Source organism: Dromaius novaehollandiae, chromosome 11 (genome assembly GCF_036370855.1).
Source record: "Dromaius novaehollandiae isolate bDroNov1 chromosome 11, bDroNov1.hap1, whole genome shotgun sequence".
Lineage (NCBI taxonomy): Eukaryota > Metazoa > Chordata > Aves > Casuariiformes > Dromaiidae > Dromaius > Dromaius novaehollandiae.
The window spans coordinates 14,429,928-14,457,821 of NC_088108.1; the positions used below are offsets into that span (position 1 = coordinate 14,429,928).

General features: G+C 47.7%; 1 protein-coding gene across 5 annotated transcripts in view; it reads left to right on the forward strand.

Moving 5' to 3' along the window:
• GABRA3 (gamma-aminobutyric acid type A receptor subunit alpha3) overlaps positions 1-27,894 on the forward strand; it is an 83,943-nt gene that overhangs the window by 19,034 nt on the left and 37,015 nt on the right. For all 5 annotated transcript variants that reach the window (XR_010391042.1, XR_010391043.1, XM_064518270.1 and 2 more), the window contains exon 4: positions 23,807-23,874. Coding sequence is in view for 3 of the 5 variants with exons in the window: in XM_064518270.1 (XP_064374340.1) it covers positions 23,807-23,874 (68 nt within the window). In the remaining 2 variants the exon portion in view is untranslated. The remainder of the gene's footprint in view (positions 1-23,806; positions 23,875-27,894) is intronic.

Here is a 27,894-nt window from a genome sequence, read left to right on the forward strand (position 1 = left end):
TTAGCCTTCTTATGGTCTTGAGAATCCTTTTAACACACCTTGGAGATGCAAAGCTGTTGAGTGTTTTGATGTTTCTTCTCTTCCCTTTGCAATCAGAGAACAACTTACCTGGGAGGAGGCATGCAGGGTCTTTCTATATCTCTTCTTTGCAAAACAGAATAGAGATTTCTTCCATCTCAGCCTGCTGTCTGCTTCGAGGTGCTCTGAGATGCCATTTGGTATGAGGATGTGCCATTTGGTATGAGGATGAGGTATCCAGAGAGCACCTGGAGCTGTGCTGGACAGAGTCTCTGCACCAGCCCCTCTTCCAGGGCTGCCAAGGGGGAAAAGGTTTTGCTGCTAGAAAGAGACAGTGTGTGGCTGTTTGCAGTTACTTAGAAGATGGGTTTTAAACTTTCTAAATGAGTTGATTTCTCTAACTGCAATTAGAAAAGTAATTTGTACCATGTTAAGCAGATAGGCCAGTATTGATTGTTGGGCTCCCTCCTGGATGCAGCATTGCTTACAAGGTAACTCATAGTATTTCCTTGAAGTGTCCTACCACATCTCTCTAGAGTCTCTGAATGGCTGACTCTGCCCTGACTGGTGGAGCAGTCACTGGACAAATGTCCTGCACTTCAGTGTCCACTTGATGTGTTTCTTTCTGGATAGATGAGGGTTAGGAGCATACTGATGTCTTCAGAGCATGGGTTTACTGGGGCCAGTAAATGCAGACAGATGGTTACAACTGGATTAAAGCAATGCAATTGCTAAGCAGAGTGTGGCACTTGGCCCTTCAGCCTCTTGCCCTTCAGGGATGGGGCATGGCACCCCCTTTCTCCCCCTCAGGATCGGCACCAAGAGGCTCCCCTGGGGCAGAGGGGAGGCCCCAGTTTGTACTTGAACAGCTGGGGGTATCTGGAGCATGGAAGCTACCAGGGCGCATGGCTGCCTCCTCTTCCTCACCCCTGCTGGGTCGCTTCTCATGTCTTGGTGCCAGCATCCTGCTGCCCCATCCCTCTCTGCAGACTCCCCTTGGCTGGGGCAGGCTGCAGTGCTGCTGGCTGGTGCTGCATCTCGCAGACCACAGTTCAGACCTCGTAGCAATAGGGCTCAAATCCGGGATGCCTGACACAGGCCTACGGTGCCTTGTATCTGGCCTTGTTATGTCAGCTCTACCCAGCTAATGGTTTTGATCTGTAGCCAATTGTTAATGTTTATCTTGCTGATATATTCCCTTTATTCTTTTATAAGTGAAGTGTACCTCAGTTGGAGTTTTTCTTGTCTCTTCTTTCCAAGGTGCAGTGTTTCTTCCTGTTTTTTTTTTTTTTTTTTAATGATACTGTAGTTTGACAGGATGGCTTCTAAGCAAGTAAGAAACTTCTGTATTGCTGCCTTGCCATTTATATTTCACTGATTCAGTGCTGACATCCAAAGTTTGAGTTCTGATCTTGGGTTCACAGCGGCTCCCTTTGTTGAGATGTTCCCCTGAGATGTTTGGTGCTCGGGGTGTCACACATCGGTGCATCTGTTGTCTCGTCTTATCTCCTGCAGGTAAGGGCTTGTCAGTTATTTTGTGGCCATCAGGGCAGAAGGGTTGAAACAGTCAGAATAATACAATTATGGTACTGCCCTATGTCAAACATGTTGAAGCTGAAACCATTAGTGAGGCCCTCTCCACCTGGCAAGATCCAAGAGGAAGACATTCGTTTACAGTGGGAGTAGCTTTGGCCATGGTAGCAGTAGAAGTTGTTAAGTTGTCGAAATTGAAATTTCAGAACTTGACATTCCATCCAGAATTTAGGAAAGAAAAACTCTTCCGCTACGGATGGGTTACAAAATGCCGGAGTTCCCTGTGGGACAGATGCTCGCAAGCTCTTTGTATAAGCTGAGGGTGGTGGGGCGCAGTGGGCCAGCTCTGTGGTGTCCGTGGTGGGCTGAGGGCTGGGGTAGGATGGCTGCTCATCACTCAGCAGAAGCAGCAGGCGCTTTCCGCTTCGGCTCGCTGCAGGGACCTGCGAGTGGCCTCACAAAAATGCTGTTTTTTCACCTGTGCATCATGAAGCTACCCATGGTCTGTAGCATAAGCATTACCTAAATCTACTGTGTGTGTGCTAGAAACAGTGGATGACAAGCCCATTTGTCCCTTGTGTTTTGTTATGACTTTCCAGATTTCGGGACTGTGTGTTTCATCCGTTTTTCTGGCTTAATGTTCCACCTTTACTAACTTCTCATCTTTTCTTTCTGATCTGACTTCATACCTTATATTGATTACTCCAGGGAGGGATTTTCCTCTTTCTTAGAGAAAATCCATGTCTTATCTCAGATTTTTGTCTTTTTGGGGATTCCTTGATGAGTTTTTATTTGAAGCCGAGGCATTGTCTGAACAGCATTTTTTTCTATTTACTTTTCAGGGCATTAGGGACCCTGCTCTGTCTTGTCAAAATGCTGAAGTTAAGATCTATGAACAAATAGAAGAAGGTTGTCTTCCCCTAAGGTGCAGCTCTCTGACGGCAGCTTTGCCGCGGCATTGCACGGACCCTGATGCTCCCCTCTCTTGTGTGGAAATCCCAGTTGTGCTTCTGCTTAAACCCACGTTGTACGGGGTGAGGGAGTTTTGTGTGAAAAGGCATGTACACATCAGAAGGCATGTGAGCAATGCAGGCTTGACAGCTATGCCTAAGGGTGAAAGTCTTCTCTTAAATAAGTTATGAATTTGCTTAGGGCAACAAGCCTGTATGAAAGCTTCAGGGATATCACAAGCACTCCAGAGGGGTCAGAAACCCATTGTGAAAGAGATTCATCGCTTTTGGCTTGACACAGCACCTGGGCCTCAGGTCCCCGCAACATCCCTCGGGGCAGCAGCGCTGCGAGCGAGCCTGTGCCCTGGCAGGGTCCGCGGCAGCGCGAGAAGGGCTGTGAGCAGGCAGCAGGTCCCAGCCCAGCAGCTCCCTCCGGGAGGCAGTCGCGCAGCCCAAGCAGGTCACCAAAGACAAAGTCGTCCTTGGACTCTGCTCTCCTGGGACCTCCAGAGGGGTCGTGTCCAAGCCTGCAGGGCTGCAGGGATTGGGAAGGGGAAGGTGTTTCTTGCACTCCTTTGGATGCTTTTCTTTAGATAATACCTAATTTGCTGTGCATGTTTCCAGTGAACCACTCTGAGGAGCCTGTCCCAAGCCTCCATCCCCTCCTTGTATCTGTGTATATAGATAAGAAGTAAGATTCTCCCAAAAGGTGAGAAATTTTCAAGGAGAGTGAACTGATTTGGAGGAATTTTTATGTCAGTAATTCGTAGCATCTCGGAGCTTTAATCCTAAACCAGATGCCTGCTCTGGACCAGTGCAAGCATTGTGCAGCCCATGCCTGCTCCAAGGGGAATACGGTGGGTATGGGCTAGAGACAGGATGACAGCATTTGTTTATAATGAGTTTGGAAGGGGTTGGCTGATGTTTAAGCATGTTGAACATGTGTTGGATGGTTTTAAGAACGTTAGTAGATGGTGTCCTAGATGGCTATAAACTGCTTGCAAGGATGTCTTTATTGATCTGTTGGATTATGGCGACTATCCATTTATTAGAATTTCACTTTGTTTAGTCCCATGTAAAGGATTTATAATGTGTCTTTAATACAGACTGTGAAGGAAGACTTCTTTTTTTCTCCAATTGTTTTATTAGGTATTACTGAGTTTAAGAACAGCTTTAGTTCGTTCTGGGGAGCTAGTAGAGAAATAACTTGTCAAATAATGAGGAAATAGCAGTTATTTTATCCGTTGAGCAAGAGCATGAAATATTTACAGCAGTTCATGGACCTGTATAGATGCACTGATCGTATCTGTTGAGGTGAAGTCATTGTTGGTGAATTTTAGACCTATTCCATCTGGAAGGAGAGATCGAATTGCATCTACCTGGGTCCCCACTGCGGGGAGATTAATGCTGTTGATCCAGACCTGTTAGAGTGTTAATGTTGTTTCATTCACTTAAAGCTTGTTGCTTGATTAAATAAAAGCATTGGAATTTTAGTGAGGCTCTGGGAGGTGCATAGGGCTTTGGGGAGGGAACTGCTGCAGGACTGTGCGGGCTGAACCCTACAGGACCCCATAAAGAAATACGGTTAAAAGTAGGAGTGAAATTACCACCTTGTTGAGGTCAATGGCAAAACTCTCACTGAGTCTGGGGCCAAGAATTTGCTCTAATGATTTATTTGTCTGTGTATACTAACCTGTTATCAACTTTAAAAATTGTGCCTTTTGAAGGACACACAGCTAATTTTTTTTTTTTTTTTTAAAAAAAAAAGAAGTAGTAGTGCTTTTGTGGAGTACTGGGAAAGGCAAGCACAGAGCATAGCCTAGAGCAAGTTTTTAATGTGCAATTTGCATTGTGAGAAAAGGACACCCCGTTCATTTTACCTTCTGGGAGAACATAATTCAAACCAAAGTGATGAGAACACAGGCTTGGAAAAAGCGTGTTTTGGGGGATTTTTCGTCCCCCCACCCCACCCCCCTAACCTGCCAGAAACTCCTGTTGATGAAAGTTCAGACTGAATCAGTCACTGAGTTGATTGATGATTGAAGCGAAGTAAATTGTGTCTGAAAATTAAGAGACACTATTTCAACCTTGTAAGAGTCGTTTCAGATACCTCCTTGTTGGAAGGATCAGTTGCAATTCTGATACGAGAAACTGTCAAGGAAAGGATCTGATGACCATAAGAGTAAAACCCGGCAATGCGCAAAGGGGAAAGTGGCAAAGGCTCTGCACAAGGCTTGCTGCTGTTGCCTGGGCCCTTGTCGAGGAAGTTGTTAGTATCCATACAGAATAGATCAGTTTTTTGCAGTTGTGTATTCCTATTTACTCACCGAAGACGTGTCTCTGGTAGAGCTGTGAATGTCCCTTTAGCCAGTGAAGGCCACTGCCCTGTACTAAAAAAAGAAAAAGGAAAAAAAAGAAAAGGTGCAAGTTTCTCTTTTCACATGGGTCGTCCTGTTCTCTGCAAAGGGACTGTGCACGTGTGGGAACTGAAGTGCGAGCACTCATGTTTGAAAGATCAGAGCTCTCTCCTTTGAGGAGATGTATCTGATCTCAGCATTGAGAATTTGGAGAAGCCTTTTTCTCAAGACAAAGATCCTGTGTCCTTGCACGTGGAAGGGTTAAAGAACAAAAGCACAAAACCTTGTCTCTTTTCCTCGTCAATCTCCCTGACATTATGAGAGAAGCTTTCTGATCAGTTCTTTTTATGTAATGTAACATTAATACCATTAAGTCTACTTTGGCAAGGAAAGTTACATATAATTAATTTGAAAATCAGGAAAGTGGATGTGATTTTTTTACAAAAGAGTGTTTTTTAGCTGCAGAAGGTAATGCTCTGGCATGGCAGCACTGCAAATGGGACCTCCTCATCTCTGGGTAGGCAGGAGCAGAAGAGGAAGGTCCTTCTCTACTGCATTCCTTCCAATGGTGCTGGAGGTCCCTCGCTGGGACCAGTTCTCCTGTGCACTCAGCGCAGAGCAAGAGGTGCATGTCCCAAGTTGCTGCCAGCCAGAAGTGTGACTGAATACAACCAGCAAGAAATGGTGGACAAGGTGGGGCAGATATAAGGTTAGGAGTATGCAAATGCCTCTTAATACATGCAAAGCAAGTTGGTTGAGCCAGGCAGAAGTATTTTTAAGCCTCTGCCTCCATCCACTGTTCTTTTTTAAGACCTTACCTCCATTAGAGTTGTTATTATTTTGATGCAAAATGCATTAAAAAGAAAAAGAAAAAAAGCCTAAACCCTATCCTGACTGATTTCTTCCCAGAAAGATGTTTAATTTTGTATGTATAATTGAAAGAGGCTAAATATAGCTGTATTAATATTAATGGGCCTTCTGTTGGAGTCAATACAAGAGTTGCTGTTCAAGGCAATTAAGCTTTACCTTTTCACATCTAGGATTTCAGTGTTTAGAGATGACATTAGTTGTGTGACCTGCATCCAAGATGGAATAAACTAAAGGCATGCCATTATCTGTCTAGTATGATATCCCATATATTTAATGCTGTTTGCTGACAGGCAGTTTGTCTTCAGCAAGGGTGATCTCTCAGAAGTGGGATTGCTGTTTTAATAGAGCAGAAATCAGATCCAAGCTTCAAAATGTAGAATATATGTGCACAGATGCATGCACGTTCTTGCCTAACTTCTTTGTGTAGGTATCAGAGAAAGAAAACGTATTTGCCCCATGGACCTGTTGTTTGTAGCTGTGTCAGACCCCAAACCAAAATGAATAGGTGCAGTAAGGTAAAGTTCTGCAACCAGTTGTGGCTGGTTTCAGGAGGCTCAGAGGTTTGCAGAAGGACTGTCCCAACAGGAGATGCCCGTTCTGTGTCTTTGGAGGAACCAAGTGACTAGAGTATCTCCCTGTTGTGTTCAGAAGGTGGGCATCTCCCATTTCTGCTGCATCGTTAGCTGCTGGGGACAAGGGGAAGTGATTTTGGTGGCTCTTCATAGGCCCTGCTCTTCTTTGCACCATCTCCATCCTGAAGTTGGGCAGGAGAAACAGGACTGTCACTAGCTCATGTGCAGAGGTGCATGGGGCAGAGTGCTCTTTGCACCCTTTTCCTGGGCCCACCCTCTCTGCATGCATCTACAGGGCTAGTCACAACCTTCACGTCATTAAAGCACTGCAAAGCACAGGGAAAGCAAATCCTGTCCAGAGATCTGAGCTGCTGTAGGGAGTGTGTGCATGGGGAATTAGGTCGAGGCTTTAAAGATGAAAACAAGTCAGTTTGCATTAATAACAAAGGCAAAATGATGATGCACTTGATTTCTAAAGCACTCCCTTTCAAGAGAAAGGTATCACTAGGATAACATGACAAGAGTCCTGGCAGTGGTTAAATTGCCCTGCATTGCTGCTTTGTGGAAGCTGCAGATCCTCACTGCTCCAGTTAACAAAGAAGCTGTTAGACGCTCTAAAATCTCTCACTGATAAGGGCTGTCTGAATCTTGCCTTTCCACTAAATTTGATCATTGTCAGATTTTACTTCCTTCATCTGGACACTAATAACTGCCCTTGAGAAGGAGCTGCAATCACTGCTCCTTGTCACTCTCCTCCAGGAGCAGAGGTTAACCTGCGCCACTGTTATCCCTCCCCTAGGGCATGTGGTCAAAGCCAGGGCTGCTAAAAGCAGCTCCCAGACCTCCAAGGGGGGTTGGCTCTGCTGGGGTGAGCTTGGGCTCACCTCTTCTCCTGGGATGGGGTTTCCCATAAATTTTGAAGCTTTGAGTGGGTTTTTCTCCAATGCATTAAACATTTTGGTTGCTGGAAGCCCTTTACTCCCCTGGAATAAGCATCCAGGCAAGGGGGGAAGAGTTTTCAGTGGCTTTCATTTGTTTTGGCTGTTGAACCTCAACATCATCTTAAATAGGGAAGGATAAGATGAAATCAAATGGCATTCTGGCAGAGTTGGTGGCCACGTTCCTAACAGGTGTAAATTGGTTTTGAACTCCAGATGGCCCTTCTGAAGTCAGCCTTGGCTCTATGGATTTACACCAGGTGACCCTGAGCCCAGCAGACTCTTATTTCCTATTATAGATGACAACATCCTTGCAAAAAGCTTTTGGCTTGACAGCAAAGGATTGTTCCTTGGTACACTTGAGGGCCAGCCAAAACTGGGCTGAGTCCCGCCTAGCCTGTATTCATTGAACAAGGGCAAGCCAAGCTGTATATTAAGGAACAAGGAAATTGCACAAGTTAAATTTAAAAAACTCATTTAGCTAAAGTAGCGCAAGCCCCCATGAATATTTATCTGGTGTTATGGAAGCATGTTGGACTCCCACCTACTTTATTAAATTGATTTTCAATAAAAATGCTTGTGGAAGACATTTGATTAATGGCTGGTGGGACGGTACAATTAACATGAAGTCTAGAGTCAGCAAGACGTGTCCCCTAAGCTCGCATGTCTCTGCTGGAGGCTGAGCTGAGAAAGTGTTTAGAAACTTTCTCTGAGGTACAGTAGCAATGTTTATTCACTTGGTTTCCCTGGCGGGGTGAACGAGAACTGGTCCCTTGCCGTTGTTTGGTTGGTGTGTGGTTTTATCAAGGGGCCTCCATCAGAAGCAGAAGGCTGAGGTGAGGTCCTGGCCTGGCCTTGCAGCTGGTGTGACTTTTGGTGCCAGGACACTCTGCCTTTTTCTGTGCTTTCACATGCACCTAGAAGGCTACACCTGGGAATTGGGCAAAGCGGACCGCTTTAGTGATGGTGTAGGCTTTGCCTGAGGCTCCCTGGGCCTTTGCATTTAAATGCACCGGGGATTAGCTCCATCAGCCTCTTGATTCACTCGGCTCCCAGCAATTTGCCTGGTTGGATTTGTTTCCCAAAGGAAGGTACTTTGAAACTCTGGTGTCACAGCTCTTTTAAAAAGCTCTAGTGTGGTTTCCCATCGAGCCACGGCTGCATCCCTGCAACGAGCAGCCTGGGAGCTCTCGCGGGAGCTGAGCACGGCGCAGCCGAGGGTCACGCGAGCCGCGGTATGCAGGGCCCTGCCATGTACGACTGAGCCTGGGCAGTGTGGGAACACCTCGTGTGCAAGGAGCAAACCCAGTTTAGCACTCCCTGGGCGGGGTTGGGGGCTGCCTGCACATCCCGGTTGGAAGGAGACAACCCCAGGCGTGTTAGATGTGTCCGTGCATGCATCTGTCCGTGAGGTCGGAGAGGGACTCGAACGCGATGCAGCGCTGCCCCAGGGGTTCCCCCGGTGCTGGTGAGGGAGCCCCGGCACCGTGCCTTTCCGCAGTCCTGCCACCCCCTCGCTCGCTGCGCCTGTGCCCGGGGGGGGGCGGGAGCCGGGCTGTGGGGCGACCGCCAGCCGCGTCCGGGGCCGCCTCGCACAGGGCCCGGACCTGATGGCATCCGTGCTGGGGGGGAGTGCGCTGAGTCGGATGGCGCTTCCCTTGCTGCGGTTGCGTTGCCAGGGAGCTGGGCTGAGCCTGGACATGGTACGGGGAGCGACAGGAGCAGAAAGGAAGGGAAAAAGAGCACATGCTGGCCAATATTTATATGATAGAAGAAAATAGAGAGGTCTGGTTGAAAACAGAAGCTGAGAAAAGGCAGCTTGGCAACCAGCATATTTCTGGAGACAGCTTTCTCCTCAGCAGGCTGTGGATCGGTTAAGAAACCTGTCAATAAAGCACACTTGCATTCACTTTCTCTAATAAATATATATTTAAGAGAGAGAGAGAGAGAGATGTTTCTTGAAAACTTCTGCTAGGAGATGTCTAATTCTGAAGAGATGGGATGGAAAATGACATCCCAAATGGAAGCAGAGTTGCCATGGGAACTGGAACGCTTTGAATGCATGTCTCTAAAACAAGAAAACATCCCCAGCAGAGGAAATTAAAAATTACATCTGGAGGTATCTGCCCTCTGCTCATCTCTGATGGGAGTATTAGAGCATTATGCAGCATATTATAATTCATGTAGTGGGCAGAACTGAAAATTTGGTATTTATTGCCCTGCGTAACAGCGATAAACAAAGAGCCTCGCTGTCCACAGGACAGACAATGCTATTGTCTGAAAATTGCTGTGGAGTGGAAGATTTAGAGTCATAATGGAGTTTCCTCTAAAAGGGTTTTGCTCACTCGAGGATAAAACAATAGCCCAAGCACGCAAATAAGCCTGTCTCGCAGCGTTTGGATTACCCGGCTATTCCCAACAGATGCAGGTGCACTGCCCTGTTTGCTAGCCAAGGACTTTCCTAGGAGGGACAGGGAAGCCAGATGAGGAGCACGACGGGAGGGCGTAGCGCGTGTCCAGGGATTTATCTTGCATTTTGGAGACACTCTGCTTATTCTTGCAGCTCTAGGACAGAAAGCGAAGGATGAGTTATCCGGTGCAAGGAAAGGGGAGGACGTTGCAGTCTGGGCCAGGCGGGTGCTCGTTAGCCTATTCCCCGGTGCGTGGGCATGCGGACAGCGTTTGCAGAGGGGACACTAGGTTGGTCCGGGCTGGGCAGGGCTGCGAGGAGTGCGTGACAACCTGCCCTGCTGCCCAGCGGGGCTCCGGCGTCAGAGGAAGTGCTGAACTGGCCATTGCAAGGCCATGCGGGTCAGGGGGAGTTGTCTGTACGATATGTTGGCACTGCTGCAATCTAAATGAGCAGTGACCATGCAGGCCAATGACCTGTGTATCACAGGGGAAGAGAGTTCAGTGGAAACCTTGGCTCTGTGCACAGCTCAGCAGTCAAAAAGGCAAAGTAAACCCTGGGGTTTGTGACGAAGGGAGAACATCTGTCTGCTGTTGCCCAGACAGGGGATGAAGGGGGCCAGAAGTGTCACCAATGGCACACGGTTTCCGGAGCTGATGAAGTTCCCCCGCTGGAGGAGACGCCAGCCAGGAACTAAAGGAGGCAATAAGGGAACTACAGTGCAAATTACTGCGATGCTCCCAGCAATGGTTTTCTTGTATCTTCCTCTCAGTACCTGGCATTGGTCTCAGGGGACAGGCTTGAGAATTAGACAGGCTGCTGCTCGCAGCTCTACAGCAAGCCCCATTGAGGTTTTTCTGGTTTGGGTGGACTTTTTTTGTTTTCTTTTGTTTGTTTGTTTTTTGGCAATCCGCAGCCTGGAGCAAGAACCATGCCCAAGACGCATGGGAAAGCAGGGCTGAGGCCGAAAGGCAGAGGGGGAAACTGAGGCATGGCAGAACTGCCTTGCACAGGCAGTACCATAGCGTGGATCAGCAATGACGGTGAGGCTGGAGCCCAGAGCTCGCCCTGCAATGCACATGCCCTAGTGCTTTTGTTTCTTCTCCCTCCCCTGTGATGACACATAATAAATGCAATGCAGCATGTCTCTCTATTTGACTTTTCTTGCATTCCTTGCTTCCTTTCTAGCTTTCCTGTTGTTTCCTATGTATCAGCAATTCTTAGGTTAGAAATACAAGTTTTGTATTGGCTCTTGTTATCTTTCTTCCTGGGGATCTGTGTTGAGTTCTGGTGAATTGCAGAGCAGAATAATTGCTTTACAAATGCTCAAGATTTTACTGGCAGTGATCTGAAGCTTTTGCAGCTCCTATTCAAGCAGGTGAGTGGCCTATCAGGACTTCAGAGGTGATGTTTTGCGCTACAGAAATACTTACTGAGAATGAGTTAAGAAAGCTTCAGTGTTTTTAAGAAAGGGATTGTGTGATAACCTGCTAGGACCAGTGTACCTGCTCCTTGATGGAGGTGCTTCAGAAATGCATGGTGTTTATGCAGGTTTTGAATAAGCATGGTCTAATGATTGAGTCTTTCTCAGTTGAGATATATATGATGTGAAGGGATACAGCAAAGTCTGGTTTGTTCTGATGCCTTACCTCTATTCTGTATATGTTACTCCAGCCACCATACTGGGGCATGTCCTTCCTTGAGGGTGCTCTTCACCGAGATCCTGTGATGCGGTCACCAGGAATATCACCACTGACTCTTATTGAGGGAAATAAAATTAACATGGGATCAGGAAAACAGCCCCAAACTAAAACACAAGATGTTTTGCAAGTAACATGGAAAATCTGGCTTTTTTGCCCACACCTCATTACTCCCCCCGTACGTGTAGGCACCCTGCGGGACTGTGCTCAGCAAAACTGTCCTGGCTTCATTAGGGCCGCAGCCGTTCCTAGCAGCTGGCAATGCAGCGTTGTCTGTATGCTCTTCCCCAGTCCACTGGGATTGGCAGGGATTCCCTTCCCCGAGTGTCTCTAGCTTAGCAATCAAGGACAGACTTTAATGCTGAATATGTTAAATTATGTATGTTAATTTATATTCACACATTTTCTCATTGTATTTCTAATATATAATAAACATGTTTACGTAGCATCTCTTTTCCATTACCACAGGGTCTCAAAGCACTGCAGAAGCTCAAAAAGCATGCTCGTACATACATATTCCTCTTCTGTCTTCATAGCATCTGAGGGTGTCCTAAGTCCTTAAAATAGTAACTACAGTAGCTTTGTTCATTCTTCCTTTTCTGTCGGTAGCAAAAATAGCTCAGCTAATTTGTAGTCTGTGTATGTGAGACTGAGGGGTGTGTGTAATGCCTCCATGATTGCACTTCCTCTCACATTTGCCTCTCTCTTCTATTCCACCTGAACTTTGTTTATCAATGATCTGCACCATATCCTGATTTTAACCTCTGGATATGTATTGAATGTCACTCATTTCACGTAACACAGTTATAAGAATATGTGTGTGTGCATGTCTGCATGGAGCAAGGAGGGAAAGCTAACTTAAACTATTTGAGCTGTATGAGTCTCGTGTTTTTTTTGCCTGGGCTCCTGAAGGAGTGAGGCTTATCATGTCTTTTTTTCTGCCTTTCCTCTTCTCAAAGATTTTAAGTCCCTGCAAGATCTGTGAAATTATGTAGCTGAGTAGGAAAAGACCCAAAGTAGAGCGAGATTGCTGTATGGGATCAACCAGTTTTAGACATCAGAACAACCACGCAGGAGGTACCAATCTGCAGGAAAGCCGGCTTCGCTGGCTCTGCTGCGACAGAGCAACACCTCTCCTAGGCTGAGCTCCACAGACTAGAGCTTCTGTCTTGCCAACATCCCCCACTCTTGATAAACCTTGAAAAAAACCTTTCTCAAGTATGGGAGGGTGTGAAATCCCCATAGCACCTTCTACAGAAGCATATGGACCTACAAACAGGACCTGGTAAGTCTGGAATCCCTTTACTGTTGCTTGCGGAGACAAAGGGGCAATGTGACATGCTCTGTGTGGCTGTGCAGAGTTCAGACCGGGAATCCAGGCTACCCTATATCATTATTCCTGTGAAACAGCTGGGAAGGGAACACTGTTTCTCATCCAAAATGGATGACCAGGTGCCCTGCGCCCCTATTAGTGCTGTGCTGGGACACTGGCTCACTGCTCACGTGAATGTAAGTCGTCGCTTGACTCATCTGCTTTCGTCAGTAGTTAAGCTTTGATCCAAACTCTGCAGCCAACATAACTTTGGCATGGAGAGAGCTGGGACCTGGGTCAGAGCCACGAGCCCATGTATAGTGCATTTTGAGTCTGCTTAGTGATTTCCTATCCAAGAATGGAACTGATCTTGAGGAGCTTGTGCCCCAGGTGGCAGTAGGGACCACCTGGGAATTAGACATCCATCCAGGAGCTACAGCGTGCTGTAAATCCTAGACTAGCCATGGCCAAGCACTAGTTAGGTTACTTCTTGGTCCTTGCTCTAGTTCTGGTGGAGGACACTGGATACAGCTCAGTTATACAGAAAGCAGCATACAGAGCTTTCTATGATAGGGAATAAATCTTTTCATTGCATCAGCTCTCCCCTGGCCCTGCTAAGTGAGACAGCCAGGGCAGCAGGCTCTCTCTTTGAGAGATTTGATGGACGTGATTTCACTTCATCTGGGCTGCAAAATTAACAACATGTAATTGTAGAACATGCTGATATATCTCTTTGTGTGTAACTGATTTCATTGTCGGTTGTCTCTTGAGACACCTCCTGAAATTCTTTTGAACTTCTTGCTCCTCTTCTGCTGAAATATCCAAGTTGCGGGGAGAAAGGAGAGAGCACCGCTGGAAGTGGTGACACGTGCATATCTGTGTTTACAGACTTGATCACGCTCTCCGGTCTGGCTGTAGGACATGCAATTCTAGACACTGATGTGCCATCACACCAGAGAGAAGGTAGTGATTAATCATTGCAGCTCACAGTGCAGCTTCTTGGGAACTGGCTGTACTGTAATACTGTTGGCAGTCCAAAGGGATTCTTCCAGCAGCTGTGGGTGATAAGCTAACCTCTGTGAAAAGATATCTGGTCACCCCAGGACTGGAGGGACAAGCTGTTTTTTTTCCCTAAGAGCAACAGATAATCTTGTTTCCTATGTAAATGTGATGCCTTTTTGAACATAAGTCCTCAGAAGTCACTGGAAGCATAACTAGGGGAGGGGGTCAGATCCATTATACAGAGTGAGTTATTCCAGCCTTATTAGTGACACAGGGTGACTTCTAGAAACTAGCAAATAGCCACCAAGCAAAACTGCATCAGACAAATAGATCATGATACATAGGCAGAGTTAGATCAGGATCTGATCCAAAGGTCTCATTGGTAATCCCCTGGAGGCTTTTATTCACCCTTACTTTTGCTGAGACAAGGCATTTATTTCAGATATTTATATTGTTTCCTTCCTTGCTGCGTGGTTAATTCTGCAGGGTACAAATTTCCCAGTGCACAGTCCTCATCTGACCCCACTTTGCAGTGTAGGCACATCCTGTCATCTTTAACCCTGGCGTCCTGCTTGCCTTTTACAGGTGGGAGCTGGGAGGCCAAGGCCAGCTCTCATCCCTGGGACCCTGGTCACCCTCCACTCCCTCTACACGCAGCAGGGAGAGCAAGATATGACCAGAGCGGGGTTCAGTTCTGGCCTCCTGGAGTCCTCCTCCTCCACAGGCAACACAGGGGCCTGAGGTGCCGCTGTTGTGTCTCAGTCCTTCCACGCGCATAACACTTCCCGAAGGCCTGTTGGCGTCACGCGGGTCGGGGAATTGATCCCGACCCTACCATTTGCTCTGTGGCCTGCGATGGACTGGGCCAGCTGCCAGACTGTCGGATGTGGTCACTGCCTGAAGACATGCAGCTCTGCAGGTTGGCTGGGTGGTGTGCTACCGAAATCCTTTTCTCTGTGCTTTTTCAAGTGCTTCAATTCTATATAACATCTCTTACAATGCCCTTGCAAGAGATGGTGAGTAGACCTGCCCTGCCTACCTCTCCGTATCCTTCTGCATCTCTGGTCCTGTCGCGGTAGGGCCTGCTCTGCTGACACCACGTGGCACTGCAGACAAGGGCACACTGCCACTTTGATGGCGTGATTAGTCACCAAGTACTGCTGTGTCTGTGTTTTTTGTGCAGGCAGTTATAATTGGTTCCCATGCAGGGGATTTTTAAGCATAACTGAAGGCTGCTGGCATGACCAAAATCTATATGTATTCTGGATTATTTTTCTCACATACCTGTGCACAATGCAGTCCATTTTTGGGAATGAACTGAACTGGTCAAAGCTGGGTGAGTCTCTGTGATGCAGACTGGTTTTTGCTTCTAAACAAGTAGTTTCATGTTCAAGGATGTTGAGGCTCCAAAGCAGCTGATTGACATCTGAAAATGCATATTTTGCCTCTAACTTTGGGGCTGGAAGTTTGAAGATGTTGACTGTGACCTCTCTATGTGTTGGTTTCTCATTTGGGGTGCAGGGACACGTGCCATCTTGGGAAAGTGGTTGGAGGGCTGGCAATGAAAGGACCTGTTAAACAATCACTCACTCATTTTAATTAGTGGGCTGCATTCATGGATCTCCATCCTGCCGCTGTCTGTGTGAGGTTGCTGGCTAGCAAGCAATGGTTGCAGGTGAGGACGGACACACAGCTGTGCCTGTCTGAAGTGGCTTGTGGCATTGTTCCCTCCTCGAGCCTACAAATTGCACTGTGATGTGGTATTGCCTCCAGAGTGCCTTCCTGCTCTGCTGCTTGTGTGGGTTAGGAAGCTGTTTAATTACCCAACGTTTTTCTGCTAAGCAAAGAGGACAAGTAGGGTGAATTGAAGCCAGTGGTCCCCTGCTAACATACGCTAAGGAAACAGCCCACAGATTCCAGTGAATTATGGTGCTGAATTAATTCCCAGAGACCTTTCCTTGCAGGGTCCTGTGGCTGATCTGAATGCTTTTCCCCTGTGTCCATGCCTGCTTGTTAACCTGTGTCTTCCCTCTTGCAGCATGAGTCGGAAAGAGAGAGGAGCTCTGAACCGCGCTGTGGTTGTTACACAGAGGCACGCAAGGCAAGAGCAGAAAAGATCCCCAAGTCAAAACTGATTGAGGAGAGGGAAGGTGCAGCCCTGAGAGCTGTCCAGATCTCTCTGAGCTCCAGCTCTGCTTTCCCTTTTGCAGATGCTGGTTTGATGCTAGAGAAAATACCACTTGCGGGTTTTTTTTGCTCTCTCTGTTTCCCAGCCTTCTTCTCCAAGAGTGCACTACTTCTGTTCCCAGGATGCTTGCTGAAAAAGTTACTCCCTGGTGCAGTTGGGATGCTCCTGGTGTCAGCAGTAGTTCACACTGGTTCATAGGCTTGGGTGGCTGGAGATCCACAAGTCCATGTCCTCTAGGGTCAGCTTTATCCTCTGGCTGGGCTGGACAAACCTGGGAGGCATTAACAGCATTGCAGTAGCGTTCACTGAAATGATTCCTTGTGTGCTGCTATCCTCAAGCTCTCTGGCAAAAAATACAAGAAAAACATTTCTAACATAGGTGGGAGAGTCTCACCGGCCCCACAGCGGGAGGACAGCAGTGAAGGCAAAATCAAGGATTTCTTGTATGTGGCAGTGGTGTAGGAAACAGCACATCCCCCTTCCTGCAGCTCTTGCACAGGACGAGGCGGGGTCTGTGGGGGAGGCAAGGCTCCCGTCACCTCTGTGCACCCACCCTCTCTGACTGTGCCTCTCTGTCCTCTCCCTGCACTGCAGTGGCAGGCCCAAGGCCAAAGCCATGGATGGGGCACCATGTGCCAAAGGGCACATGTCTGGAGACTTGTCCTCCCTTCTCCAATGCCTTTGGCAGTGGTAGATTGCTTTCTTATTGAAAGGAAATTTGCAGATCTGGCCTTTGGACAGTGGTTGATCTGTGTGGCTTGGCTGCCTGGGCCGTTGCTCACAGCTTACTGGTGCTGTGGCAAACTATGGGTGAAAGGAAAGGTGGGAGATGGCAAAAGCAGCAGTACTGGTGAAACAGGATTGACTTGTCAGAGCTAGAGAGGAGGGATCTGAGGGTGGAGTTTCTTGGCTGGGGGCTGTAGTGCCTCCTCCGAAGGAAGAGAACTGCCCTGTGTTTCCCATGTGCTTTGTAGTGTGATCTCGGCTCCGGGAAGGCTTGACACGCTCATCAGAGACTGTTCTCCTGGGGCTGCAGCAAAGGTCGCAGAAGGAAAAGATGTTTCTATTCTTCTTTTGTTCCAGAGGCTAAAATTGGAAGGAAATTAAATCCACACAGTGAGAGGCTGAGAAAATGAAGAATGAGACACCCAGAAAGCTTCTGTGTGCAGCTGCAAAAATTACCTTCTGCTGCTTATTAATTAGCGTGGCAAGGGCTCGGAAGAGGGCAGGAGCTGCAAGTTGGTAATACAAACTCCTCTTCCCATGTTTCTCCTCCTGGGGATGCTGGGTTAGTTGTAAAGCACCATCCTGTGCCACATGCTTGCTCTGGGTTACATGACACAGCAACAGCCCAGCGGCTGTTCACAGGGATGCTGCGTCAGACTGTTACCTGCATGGCATGGTCCTCCTCCAGCACCACCAGTAAGAGAGCCTAGGTCAGCATCCTTCCCGGAGGATGCTCGTGTGCTTAGGGGGAGACTGGATGGGTACTTGGAAGAGGGTCACTGGGAGTAGATCGATCTCATCAAGCCAAGAAACTCTTGAGCTGAGACTAATCCCAGCCTGGAGGGAGCTAAGGGGTGTTGTCAGCCTGTTCTTACCTTTTTAGGTTGTGGCCATGGTTGGAGATGTGATACTGGGCGAGCTGGAGCCCTGCTGTGATCCAGCAAAGCTGCGCTTGGGAGCCCAGTGCAGAAACGTTTCTCTCCAGAAAATAGCCCTGGCACAGACTTAGGGTTTGTACTGAGGTGCGACAGAGTCTGAACAGCACCGTCCTCCTTTCTAGTCCCTTCTGGGCCTTCATCTCAGGAACTCCAGCACAGTCAGGCTTGTCACCCTCTGTGAGACAGCCACAGTCTCACCTGCCTCTTCCGTCCGTGGGTTGCTTCAGCTCACGCTGGCCATCTCACACAGCAGCCAGGCTTGAGCAGAGCCTTGGGCTGGTGCCTTCCTCACGAGCCTGCCTCCGTCCCACGCTGCCTGAGCCTCCTGAGAGCATGGCCTCATCCCCGCTCTTCGATGCAGGGTGGGGGCCTCTGCTGGCCCAGCCAGGGCTGCTAGCATGGGGACAAGGCTGGCCAAGATCCCGTGGGTCCCAGCTCAGCAGACGGCCGAGCGGGACCAGCACTACCCACAGCACACCCTCGGGGAGATCCCTGTCCTCTAGCATATCCGGCTTATCTATGAGATAAGACTAGGCAGCCTCTCCGACGTCAGCACAGTCACCAGGAATCCCCTGGTTTTGCCCCTGTTTTAATAGCGTGCATCATTTGGGAACCTCCAGTGCTTAGATGCAGGCACATCATTTCTGCTCATTTACGGCATAGCCTCTGGGAACCCCATCTGGGAAACGTGACTGTGTTCAGTACATCCACAAACCTCAAGAGCTGAAACACAACCGGCCGCGTAGATTATATTATGGCTGAGATTCTTAAATAAACAGCACTTGATGAGTGCAGCGGGATGTTTAATAAGAGCCTTCTCATCCTCCCGTGCCCCCCGCCTCCTGTAATCACTTGTAGAGGCAGCCCTGCAATTGGCAGCCAGAGCGGGGAGAGGAGAGAGGCAGGGTAATTTGTATTCCAGCTCTGCCACTGCTCCTAGTGCTTCCAAGAAGCAAGTAAAAATAGCACTCAGTCATTTTGTAAATAATAGCTATCTCCTTGCTGGCCCAGGGAGTCATGAGCACTTAAAAGGGAGATTGCGGGAACCGGGGGCGATGTCTGCCTCTCCGTCGTGCGAAGGGCTGCAGGCGGCCAGCGCCCGGGAAGAAGGGGCACCGGGATGCGGAGAAGCTGCTCGCAGCAGCAGAGGCAAGGGGAGAGCTAGTCTGCAGCCTTCCCTGTGAGGCATGTCCCCAGACGCTGTGAAATGGAAACCTCAAAGCATCCTGCTGCTGCTCTACACCTTCTGCAAGTGAAAGGGAGGCAACTGGCTCTGCTTGCATTGGAGTCAGGGCAACAGGATCTGGCCCTCCACACAGCGCTGATAGGGACTTTTATTGCCTGTACAAGCAGCCAGACCTGGCATAGCAAATCCTTGGAGAAGAAGGGTAGCTTTTAAAGAGCAGGCAGGTGTAGGGAGTGCCATGGTAACACTGGGGGAATGGATGTCACAGCTTTTGTTTTACATTTGCATTGCAGATCTGCCCAGCTGTGGGGGATTTCTGCACACAGGAGTGAAGCAGCATTGCCTGGCTTGCAGGGACAGGCTGGCAAAGAGCTCTCTGCACCATGTGGGAGAAGGGGCAGCTCTGCTCAATCCGCAGCGCCTTGCCCCTGCTCACAGGTTTGCTACAGATGGTGTTAGAAGCTCAAGTACGCTGAGGCTTGAGAATTAACTAAGGCTGTAATAAGTGGGATGGGAATCACCCTTGCACAAATGATCTGGGATCATAACACAACGTTTAGGTGTCTAAATTCTCTCTATGTTTAAATGTTGATCCTGAAAATCCCTTGCTCTTCGAGTTTCATTAAGTGCCTCATGGTCTTTTCTCTTTCCCGGTCCCCAGTAGTGAGTCTTCAGGGCACGGTGAGTCTTCACAGCCCAGCTGGAGGTGCTTTTGCAATACGCCAAGAGCAGTATCAGATCCTCCACTGGGCCCCTGTGAACCAGCATGGGTCGTTGCTCTAGAGCTGGGCTCTGGTCTTTGCTCTGCACCAGCCTCCTACCTCAAGCAGGTTCCCTCCAATCTCATTCCCCACCTGTAAAACAGGACTAGCAGCATCCACCTGCCCCCCAGCAGGCTGGTTCACTTGTGCATGTAAAAATCGTTGAGATACAGGGAGGGAAGGTGCTCAGGAAGGAGAAGTGCTATTTAATGTTCTGTAACAGGTCTTGGGAAAATGCCTAACCCTCTGCAGCAGAGTCCTCAGCTATTAATTTTTTGGTGAGAACTGGGCAAGACGGCCAGGGTGCAGCACACAGATGTTCGGATCTGCAGATGAGAAGGGGATAAGGACTTCTCTGCCATGTCTCCTGGACTTAGGCAGGGAAGGCTCCTCTCTTGGTTTTCTTGTGTTGCAAAAATAGGTGCAGTTTCTTCTTATTTGGGCTAAGGGTGGGTGCATATGAGGGTAAGAAGGGGGGAAGCTGCTTGGGTAGCCCGTGACTTCTCTCACGAGGAATGTCTCACTGTCACAGAGCTGGTGGGCTCCAGCAGTGCCGTGAGCCATGTGGAAGCTTGGGCTCATGTAATACCACTACAGGATCACATGGGAAGCCCATCTCTAAGGCTGTAGCTTGCTCTGTTCTGCTTGTGTTTTACTGGTTGCTGGATTTCCCTGCTCTGCTGGAATCCCTGCTTGCACAGCAATGATTTATTTCCAGAAATTCCTCCAGATCCCACCTAGATCCTGCCCTGCCTTGGGAGCACAAAATAACTGGGAAAGTTCAGTCTTGCTTTTTGCATCAAGGGTGCAAGGAGCCTGTCTGCCTAGGTGCTGTGCCCTGAAGTAGGAGTAGAAAAAGTGGCCTGGGAGAAGACCTGAGCCAGCCTTCTGGTGCTCATCCCCAACTGGAGCTGCCCTTGCATGCGTGAGGGATCCTGCTGATTTCAGTGGGTCAACATGTCCTGGCCTGAGCAGCACATCTGTCCGCTGGGAAGGCAGGAGAGAGTGGCAGCCTGGAGTCTGGAAATGGGAGATCTCTCCAGAGATCTGTGTTGTTTTCTTTAGACCTGTGTTGTTAGGATGAAGGGGTGAGAAATAGAATGGGTTTTATTCTGTGATCTGGGAAGAGCAAATCTGACCTCTGTTTCTCTTGCTTCCAAAAACGATAGTAGCTGAAGGAGGATGTTCCTGCTGAGCTTGTTCTCTGTGGCTGGTCAGGCGTAGGAAATGCTGTTTTGTGGTCCCCCGTGCTGATAGACGAGCACTGGTACCATGATGGATTAAAGGGGATTTGGATAGAGATGTCTCAGACTGCATAACTGCTGTGGCCCTGTACCCTGCCAAGTCTCTGTATTAAAACCTCTCCTAAGAGTTAGGAACAATTGAAGATATTTTGGAAGTAGCTTTGGTAGCCAGACTGATGTCCCAGCCACCCCGGGCTGAGGACCTTGCCGGTGGCTATACTAGATTTAACCCTGTCATCTAACTCCTATGATGGCATGAAGTATAGCTCAGTCCCAGCTGAGGACGTTTCACAGCACTTTACCTAATGCCATTTGAATGATGTTTCCCAGGTTGAATTAAATGCCCTCCGTGGTCCCTGGGTTACGCTGGTGGCTGGCAACAGCTGCATGTTGTGATGGTTGATTCTGTCTGTCTCTGTTATTATTTGCTTTGCCACCACTGGCAGAGTGAAAGTATTGATCACCCCAGGCACTATTAATGCACATTATTTGTACTAAGAGATGGGAAGGAGCATGCCCAGGACAAGGAATACCTCTTGGTCCTGAGAGGTCACATTGCAAAGTTGGAAATGAAGTGTTTCCAAGTGGGCTTGGTCCCTTCTTTGCTGGGCTCCTGAAAGGCTCCCATGGATAGGGGATCTCATTCCTTTGCTGTGCTGTGCAGGAGCATATCTGTGAGCGAATCGCTGTGAGACTGTTGGTCTTCCTCAGAGCAATGAGGCAGGCACTGGATGCATGACTCCATCCTGCGTTGCAGGTCTCCGCAAGCAATGGTCAGCAGGGATTTAGCAGAACAGGAGAAGCTACATCAAGTTTTTCTAACACAAGACCTTGATAAATGCTACTGTCTTCGATCAGATTTGCTAGTAGGTTGCGAGGAGGAACAGGTCTCTGGAGCTCCATGACTGGTAGTTTACAATATGCTGCACTGGGATAGAAGCCAGGATGAGATCAGACCCATCCAGGGTTAAATCATAACCAGCTAACTCTTTCCCTCAATTCTTACTGTTCTGCTTCATAAGAATACAGTGACAGTATCTTTCCCTAGTGCTGTTGCTTTTCTAAGAAGCGTCAGCAAAAAACAACCAACCACCCCCCCTTTTTAAAAACTAAACTCGTGCACTCTCCATTTTCTTGGGTTTATGCCAAATGCCAGCTAACAAATAAAAAGAGCAGCATCATATAAAAGGATGTCCAAAATTAGTTCTACCTTTTCACCTGCTCATCGCTTCCTGAATCACTTCTCCAGTGCTTGGATCCTGCAGGTCATGTCATATAGCACAAGTCCTTTCGTGGACCCCTCTGTCCCTCTTTCCAGCTCAGTTCCCCTTGGATTCGCAAGGTAATTTATTCTGCGTGTTACAAGGACTGACTTCACCGGTCATGGGTGGCTGCATATCCTGATCTGATATCTATTGCTGTATATTATTTATGTTGGACAATCTAAACACTCAAAAAGGGAGAGGAGAGGGGAGTGGAGAGAGAGTTCATTTTTTCTCTAAAACATAGTTAGTTTTTTCTAACTGCATGTGTTGAAGAACCTTGCTTCACTAGAATTGTCTTCTATGCTGTATATCTCATTTGGGGGCTTGCTTGGAGGGACATGGAATACCCTGAGTGTTTAAGTCTTACCGAAGTATCTCATTTTGTTTAAAAAGCTGCCTCGCTGACTGCTGTGTGTTTCAGAAAGTGTACTGTATACATATTTCTCTTTAACCTTCTTTTTATCGCATCAAGACAAGATCAAGGGTTACTTATATAGCACAACAATATCAGCCACAGGCTGTGTCAGAAGCTCTCCAGCCATAATAACTGAAGACATGTATATGTATGTTTTAGCCATTAAGGAGAAAACTCTGCCAGAATGCATTATCTTATTTTTGGGTACAAAACTTTGAAGCACAAGACTAAGCTTCATGATATTACAAAATAACTGTCAGAAGACACAAGAATTTCCATTAATGAATTGAGCAATGGGCCATCCAGGCTAGTAACGTAGCTGCTGCAGTGGCCAAAATGGGATGCTACTGATAAAACACAAACTCTTTTTTTTGGAGCTCTAAACAGGTTCTTTCATTGGGAATGCAACTCTGATCCAATTAAGGACATATAAAAGGAGCACAATCATATGATCTATCCCTGAAGGTAACATAGTGCTCTTTTAGTACGTCCTAGTGGGCAGAGTACTCTCTGACAGGTGACCACGGCAAGTCACACCATCCTCCTGTGCCTCGGTTTCCTTGCAAAACAGGGCCATGACAGAGACCTCTTTTAGGAGGCATGCTGAGATGATAATGATGGAAGTCATAATAAGAGCTGCATGAGCTATTCAGCATGAATAATACCTGCTGATAGCCACGTTCTGGAAAGCACTTCAGTTTATCTTTACCCGGAGGCAAAGGATTAAAATTGCCCAAGAGTTTTAGTGCTTGCGGCAGGAATTGAGGTCTCCTGATTTTGTTGGCGTGGTGTCCGGAGGGAAACTGTTTTTCAGCATTTGCAAGGGGTGCATAGTCTGGCTGTAGATGAATATAGGATGCATATAAATACTACCTCTGCAAGAGCAGCTGCTCTTCAGGAGTTGAGGCACTTAGGAAAGCAGTGAACATGATGGGAGTAAAAAGCAATCAGAATATTGATTCTTTTATGTACAGATAAGCCTGAAGCTATAACAAAACCCGGGTTTCCTAAAACTGGTGGAACATTGCTAGGCTATTTATCAGGCTGGGAGACACAAAGGGATTTCAGATTAAAGAGAATTTCACAATTTCAGGGCTTACCTCTGTATTGAAGATATGTGGGTCTGTACAACGTTATGTGTTGTACAGCTGCATATAATTTGTAAATACACATAGTCTGACTATGTCAGGACATATTCATCTGTGGAGTAAGTGTGGAACGCAGTATAGCTACAGCAAAGATGAATTTGCCCAACTATGAATGATAAAATCAGCTATTGTTTAGGGCATAATACCAGCTTGTTGAGGGCTTCACCAAGGAGGCACCTGACATGAAAAAACAACATGCAAAAAAATGCTAAAGCCTTTTCTATACAAATGCATTCAGTTCCCTAATTGTTTTTTTCTCTTTTTATGTCCCAGATAGTGTAACCGAAGTCAAGACAGACATTTACGTGACGAGTTTCGGCCCTGTCTCGGACACGGATATGGTAGGTGCTACTGGCCAGGAAGGTGTGGAAGGATCCTCCAAGGGGATGGGCGGTGTGTTTGGCAGTGGTGGCAGCAGTGTCCCACTCTCAGCCCTGACCGATCTAGGTAAAAGCAGGGTTTTCCTAAATGCAGGAACATGACCAAGCATCTTTCCTGTGTGGGCAGGAACGTGCCTAGTCATCTTCTCTTGGTGCAGGCAATAGAAACAAAACATTTCTTAGATGCGTTTTAACTTTTGGAAAACAAATGGTAATGCCAGATGCAAACTTAGAGAGTCAACACCTTTGCATCATTTGAGCAGTCTGGAGGCTTTAGGGTCTTTTTGTTTCCTGTAAGTGCAACCTGAGGCACTGAAATGGGGAGGCAAGCCCAAGAGACCAAAACCAGTATGTAGCACACTCACATGCCTTGAGAAGTGCCTTCGTTGTAGCCAGTCTTCCTTAGTCAGACTGCGTGGAGGAAGGAAGGTGCTTCATGGGAAGCATCCAAATCTGACCTGTTTCGATGGCAGTGCCAGGAGGGAGCAGTTCCCACCCACAAACTGTCCCGAGTTCTTGAACCAGAAGGGAAGCAAAAGAGAGGAAAGAAAAAGACTGAATTGATTGGAATATTTTGACATGTTCAGGGAAAATTATTAATGAAAAGGCCTGAGGTCTGAATCTAGGCTTGTATTCCCACAACAGTTTGTCTTCTAATTAAAACAGGATTGTGGAGCATAATTAATAGTGAGCTTTCTCAAAAGCATTTCTTGCAGCTTGTATTCCACATGCACCCCGACCCACACGAGAGAGTTGGCTGGTTGAGGTTGCTTTACATTTCAAGGCTGCCGCGTGAGGCTAGTCATGCACTGGGGGCCGATGCCCTCCTGCTTGCCCAGTCCTGGAGGTTATGTGGTGCTGCGGTACCCTCAGATAGGCCAAGGAGAGTTTGGAGCTGGAGGGAGCCCATCTGAGGCAGGGAGCAGGCATTGCTCTCGCAGGCAGGAGCAATGTCCTGAGGCCTCCTCCAGCCGCTCGGAAGCTGGGAGAGTTTCATTTGCTGTGTTCACTTGGCCATGAACATCTCTCTGACCGCCCCACCGACAGTCCTACGCTAGCGAGCGAATGAGTTGGAAGAGAATTAAATGCACTTCATGCTGGTGCTCGCCCCATCAGAGGTTCCCAAATTGCTTTGGAAAGACCACTCCCTCCAGGGTTAAAAGTTAACTTACTGTCACTGTAGCCAAGAGTATTAATCTCATCTGAGTTCTCTGTCTATCTCACTTTCTTTAATACCACAGCAGAGACACATAATATATTCAGCAATCTCAGCCCTTGGGGAGTATCTGATAATTACTTCCAAGGTGGAGCATATTTGATTAAGGGAGTGTGTATAATGAACTGTGAAGAAGAAATATGAGGTATTGAAAAGAGGAAGGTATTCTCTGCAATGTGATTTGACAAAATGAATTTAAAATAGGAAGACAGTTAAAGAATAATAAATTATTTCCCCCCTCGCGTGCTTTAGTTCCATGTATTTTACAAATGCATGGCAAATGTGTTTTAGCATGCAGTCCTGGTGTTAAATGCAGTCAGAAATGTGAGAGCGAGAAACCTCATCTCCTTGGGAAGCATGGGGAGAGCCCGCTCTTCTGTTGTGGTTCCTTTTATCTCAGGAAGAGGGAAAATCCCTCCTTCCATGCTCGCATCTGCCTGATGATCTTGCTCTCGTCCCTCCCACGGCCATTACTCATTGCGATGGAAAGCCTTTTTTGTGCAGCTTGATGCAGACGGAGACTGTAATTATGATGATGGAAGAGAGGCAGGTAAAGTTGCTGCGGAGAATGGGGGAGAGCAGCTGGTTACTAACTGGGGAGGAGAACATGTGGACCTTTTCCCTGAGATGCTTTCCATTTGGCTTGTAAAGCCGAGCCTGATCGGACCTGACATACGCCCAAATCTTGAGTAGTGAGCTTTTCAGCTTTGCCTTAGTTCGCAGGAGAGAAAAGAAAAAAAAGTCAGGGGAATTTTATGCTTTGGAGGGCAGACTCAGAAGGACGACTGAGTCTTGATGAATTTGGTTATTTCCACAGAGGAAAGAAGAACATGACCTAGAGCTAGGCATGTTCCTTGGAAGCTGGGACTTGGAATTGATGCTCTACTGGAAAGAAGGCTAGAGAAGAGGGGTAGGATTTCAACATGATTTCTCTTTCCTGTAGGAATGAATCCTTTACATAAAAGAAGAAAAACAGGACCTAGAAAGGTGTTATAAAAGGTTTTCTGTTTGTTTCATTGGTTGTTTTTTTTAATAAGAGCAGAAGGTTCTGAATAAGATAGCTCTTCTCCTGATAAGGGCTTTTCCGAAACCTGTCTCCTGTGGCTGCGCACAGACGCAGCCTTTTGTTTTGGTTTCTTTACTGAGCTTAAAACCCCAAGGGGAGGATGATCTTCCACAAGGGAGCAGAGTATCTTGTACAGGGCAGGGTCTGTGGGACAGTAGGATCTTCTCTTTCCTTTCCCCAAGCCAGAATACAGAAACCTCACGTTTGGGCAGGAGTGCCTGTGTGGTCAGGGAGCACGGATGAATTTCTTTACTTAGATGCTTTCACTTAGCTACCATCTGCTGCAAAATCTTGCAGAAATTTCTATGACCTATAGGAAACTGATGTGCTGCAGCTCTTAAATGCTGCTGAAAAGAGCTGCAGGAAAGAAATCATTCATGGAGGTGAATTCATATAACAACTATGAATCCACAGCAGCATTGCAACAAGAACCGGAACAGATTTTCCAAAGCCCCCATCTCTCTCTGCCAGCCTCATGAGCTAATGAGCCCTGCTTTGTTATCGAGCCGAGGTGCATGTAGCTCGGGTGAGCCACTCCGGGCTGCCTTCCTGCCTGGGCAGTGATGAAGTTAATGCCAACCAGCTTGTGCAGTTCCCCCAAGTGATGCCAGCCTTGAGCGGGTACAGGCTGGTTTGGGTTAGTGGGAATGGTGCTCCCATGCACCACAAAGATTAATTTAGTTTTGCCCTGGCATGGCTGTGATGCGTTCAGCGTGGCTCCACTTCGGACGAAGGCAGGTGGGAGAGGAGAGGAGCAAGCAGCTCGGTGGGACGTGGTCACCCAACAGCCCTCAGTGCCTAATCGCGGGTGAATTTGCAGAGCTGGTGGTGCCAGTGCTTCAGTGTCCTGCCCCAAGGCCAGGGCTGCGCAGCTGCTGGGGCACGAGAGGAAGAGCTGGGAGTCAATGGGTGTCCCAACAGCAGGAGAGGGGCAAAGGCGGGGAGCAACGCGCTGAAGACCAGCCATTTCACCCACCCCGGCCCATGGTGTTATGTTGTTCCCATAGGTTCAGGTGTGTTTTAGGTCCCCCCCTCCCCTTTCTGCTTGGATGACAAGAATCAAATTTGTCAAGACCACTGGGAGCTGGCCCTGGCTGTGGGATTGAGAAGAGGTGACAGCTGATCTCCCCGGTGGAGTTTGGGCTCATGAACAGGCTTGTGCTGGCTTAAAAGAAAAAAAGTCACAGGATCTTGTAATGACAAGTTTGTGAAGACCTCGGTTCAGTGCTTTGCTTGAAAGGCACTGGTGCGGAGATGGCTGAGGGAAGCACATCATTAAAACGGTGTCCTGAAATTTTGTTTTAGGTGTAAGGGTGGAGTTATCAGTATCCTGCCCGATTTCCATTTTGTGTAACTTGATTTTTGCCTATTCAAATTCTTGTGCAGTTGCATACCATGGTTCCCTCTCCCGCAAGGTCTGCATAAAGACGCTGGTGCAGCACAGAGAAGCAGGGCTACCCCAGAAATGGCCTGTAGGCTGTATTGCAGTGTGTCTGCAGTCTGTCAGAAACTCTGAGATGCAAATTTTAGTGTTGTGCTAAAGTCATTATACAAAAGACAGCAAATGCCCTTTATCCTCCACAATTTTCTCTGCTGTTGTTAATCCTGAGTTCTTGTTGCATCATGCTTCATTACCAACCAGAGGGTGCTGAATACAGTTTATCCGATGACTGAAGACATTTATCATTTCTTCAACCAC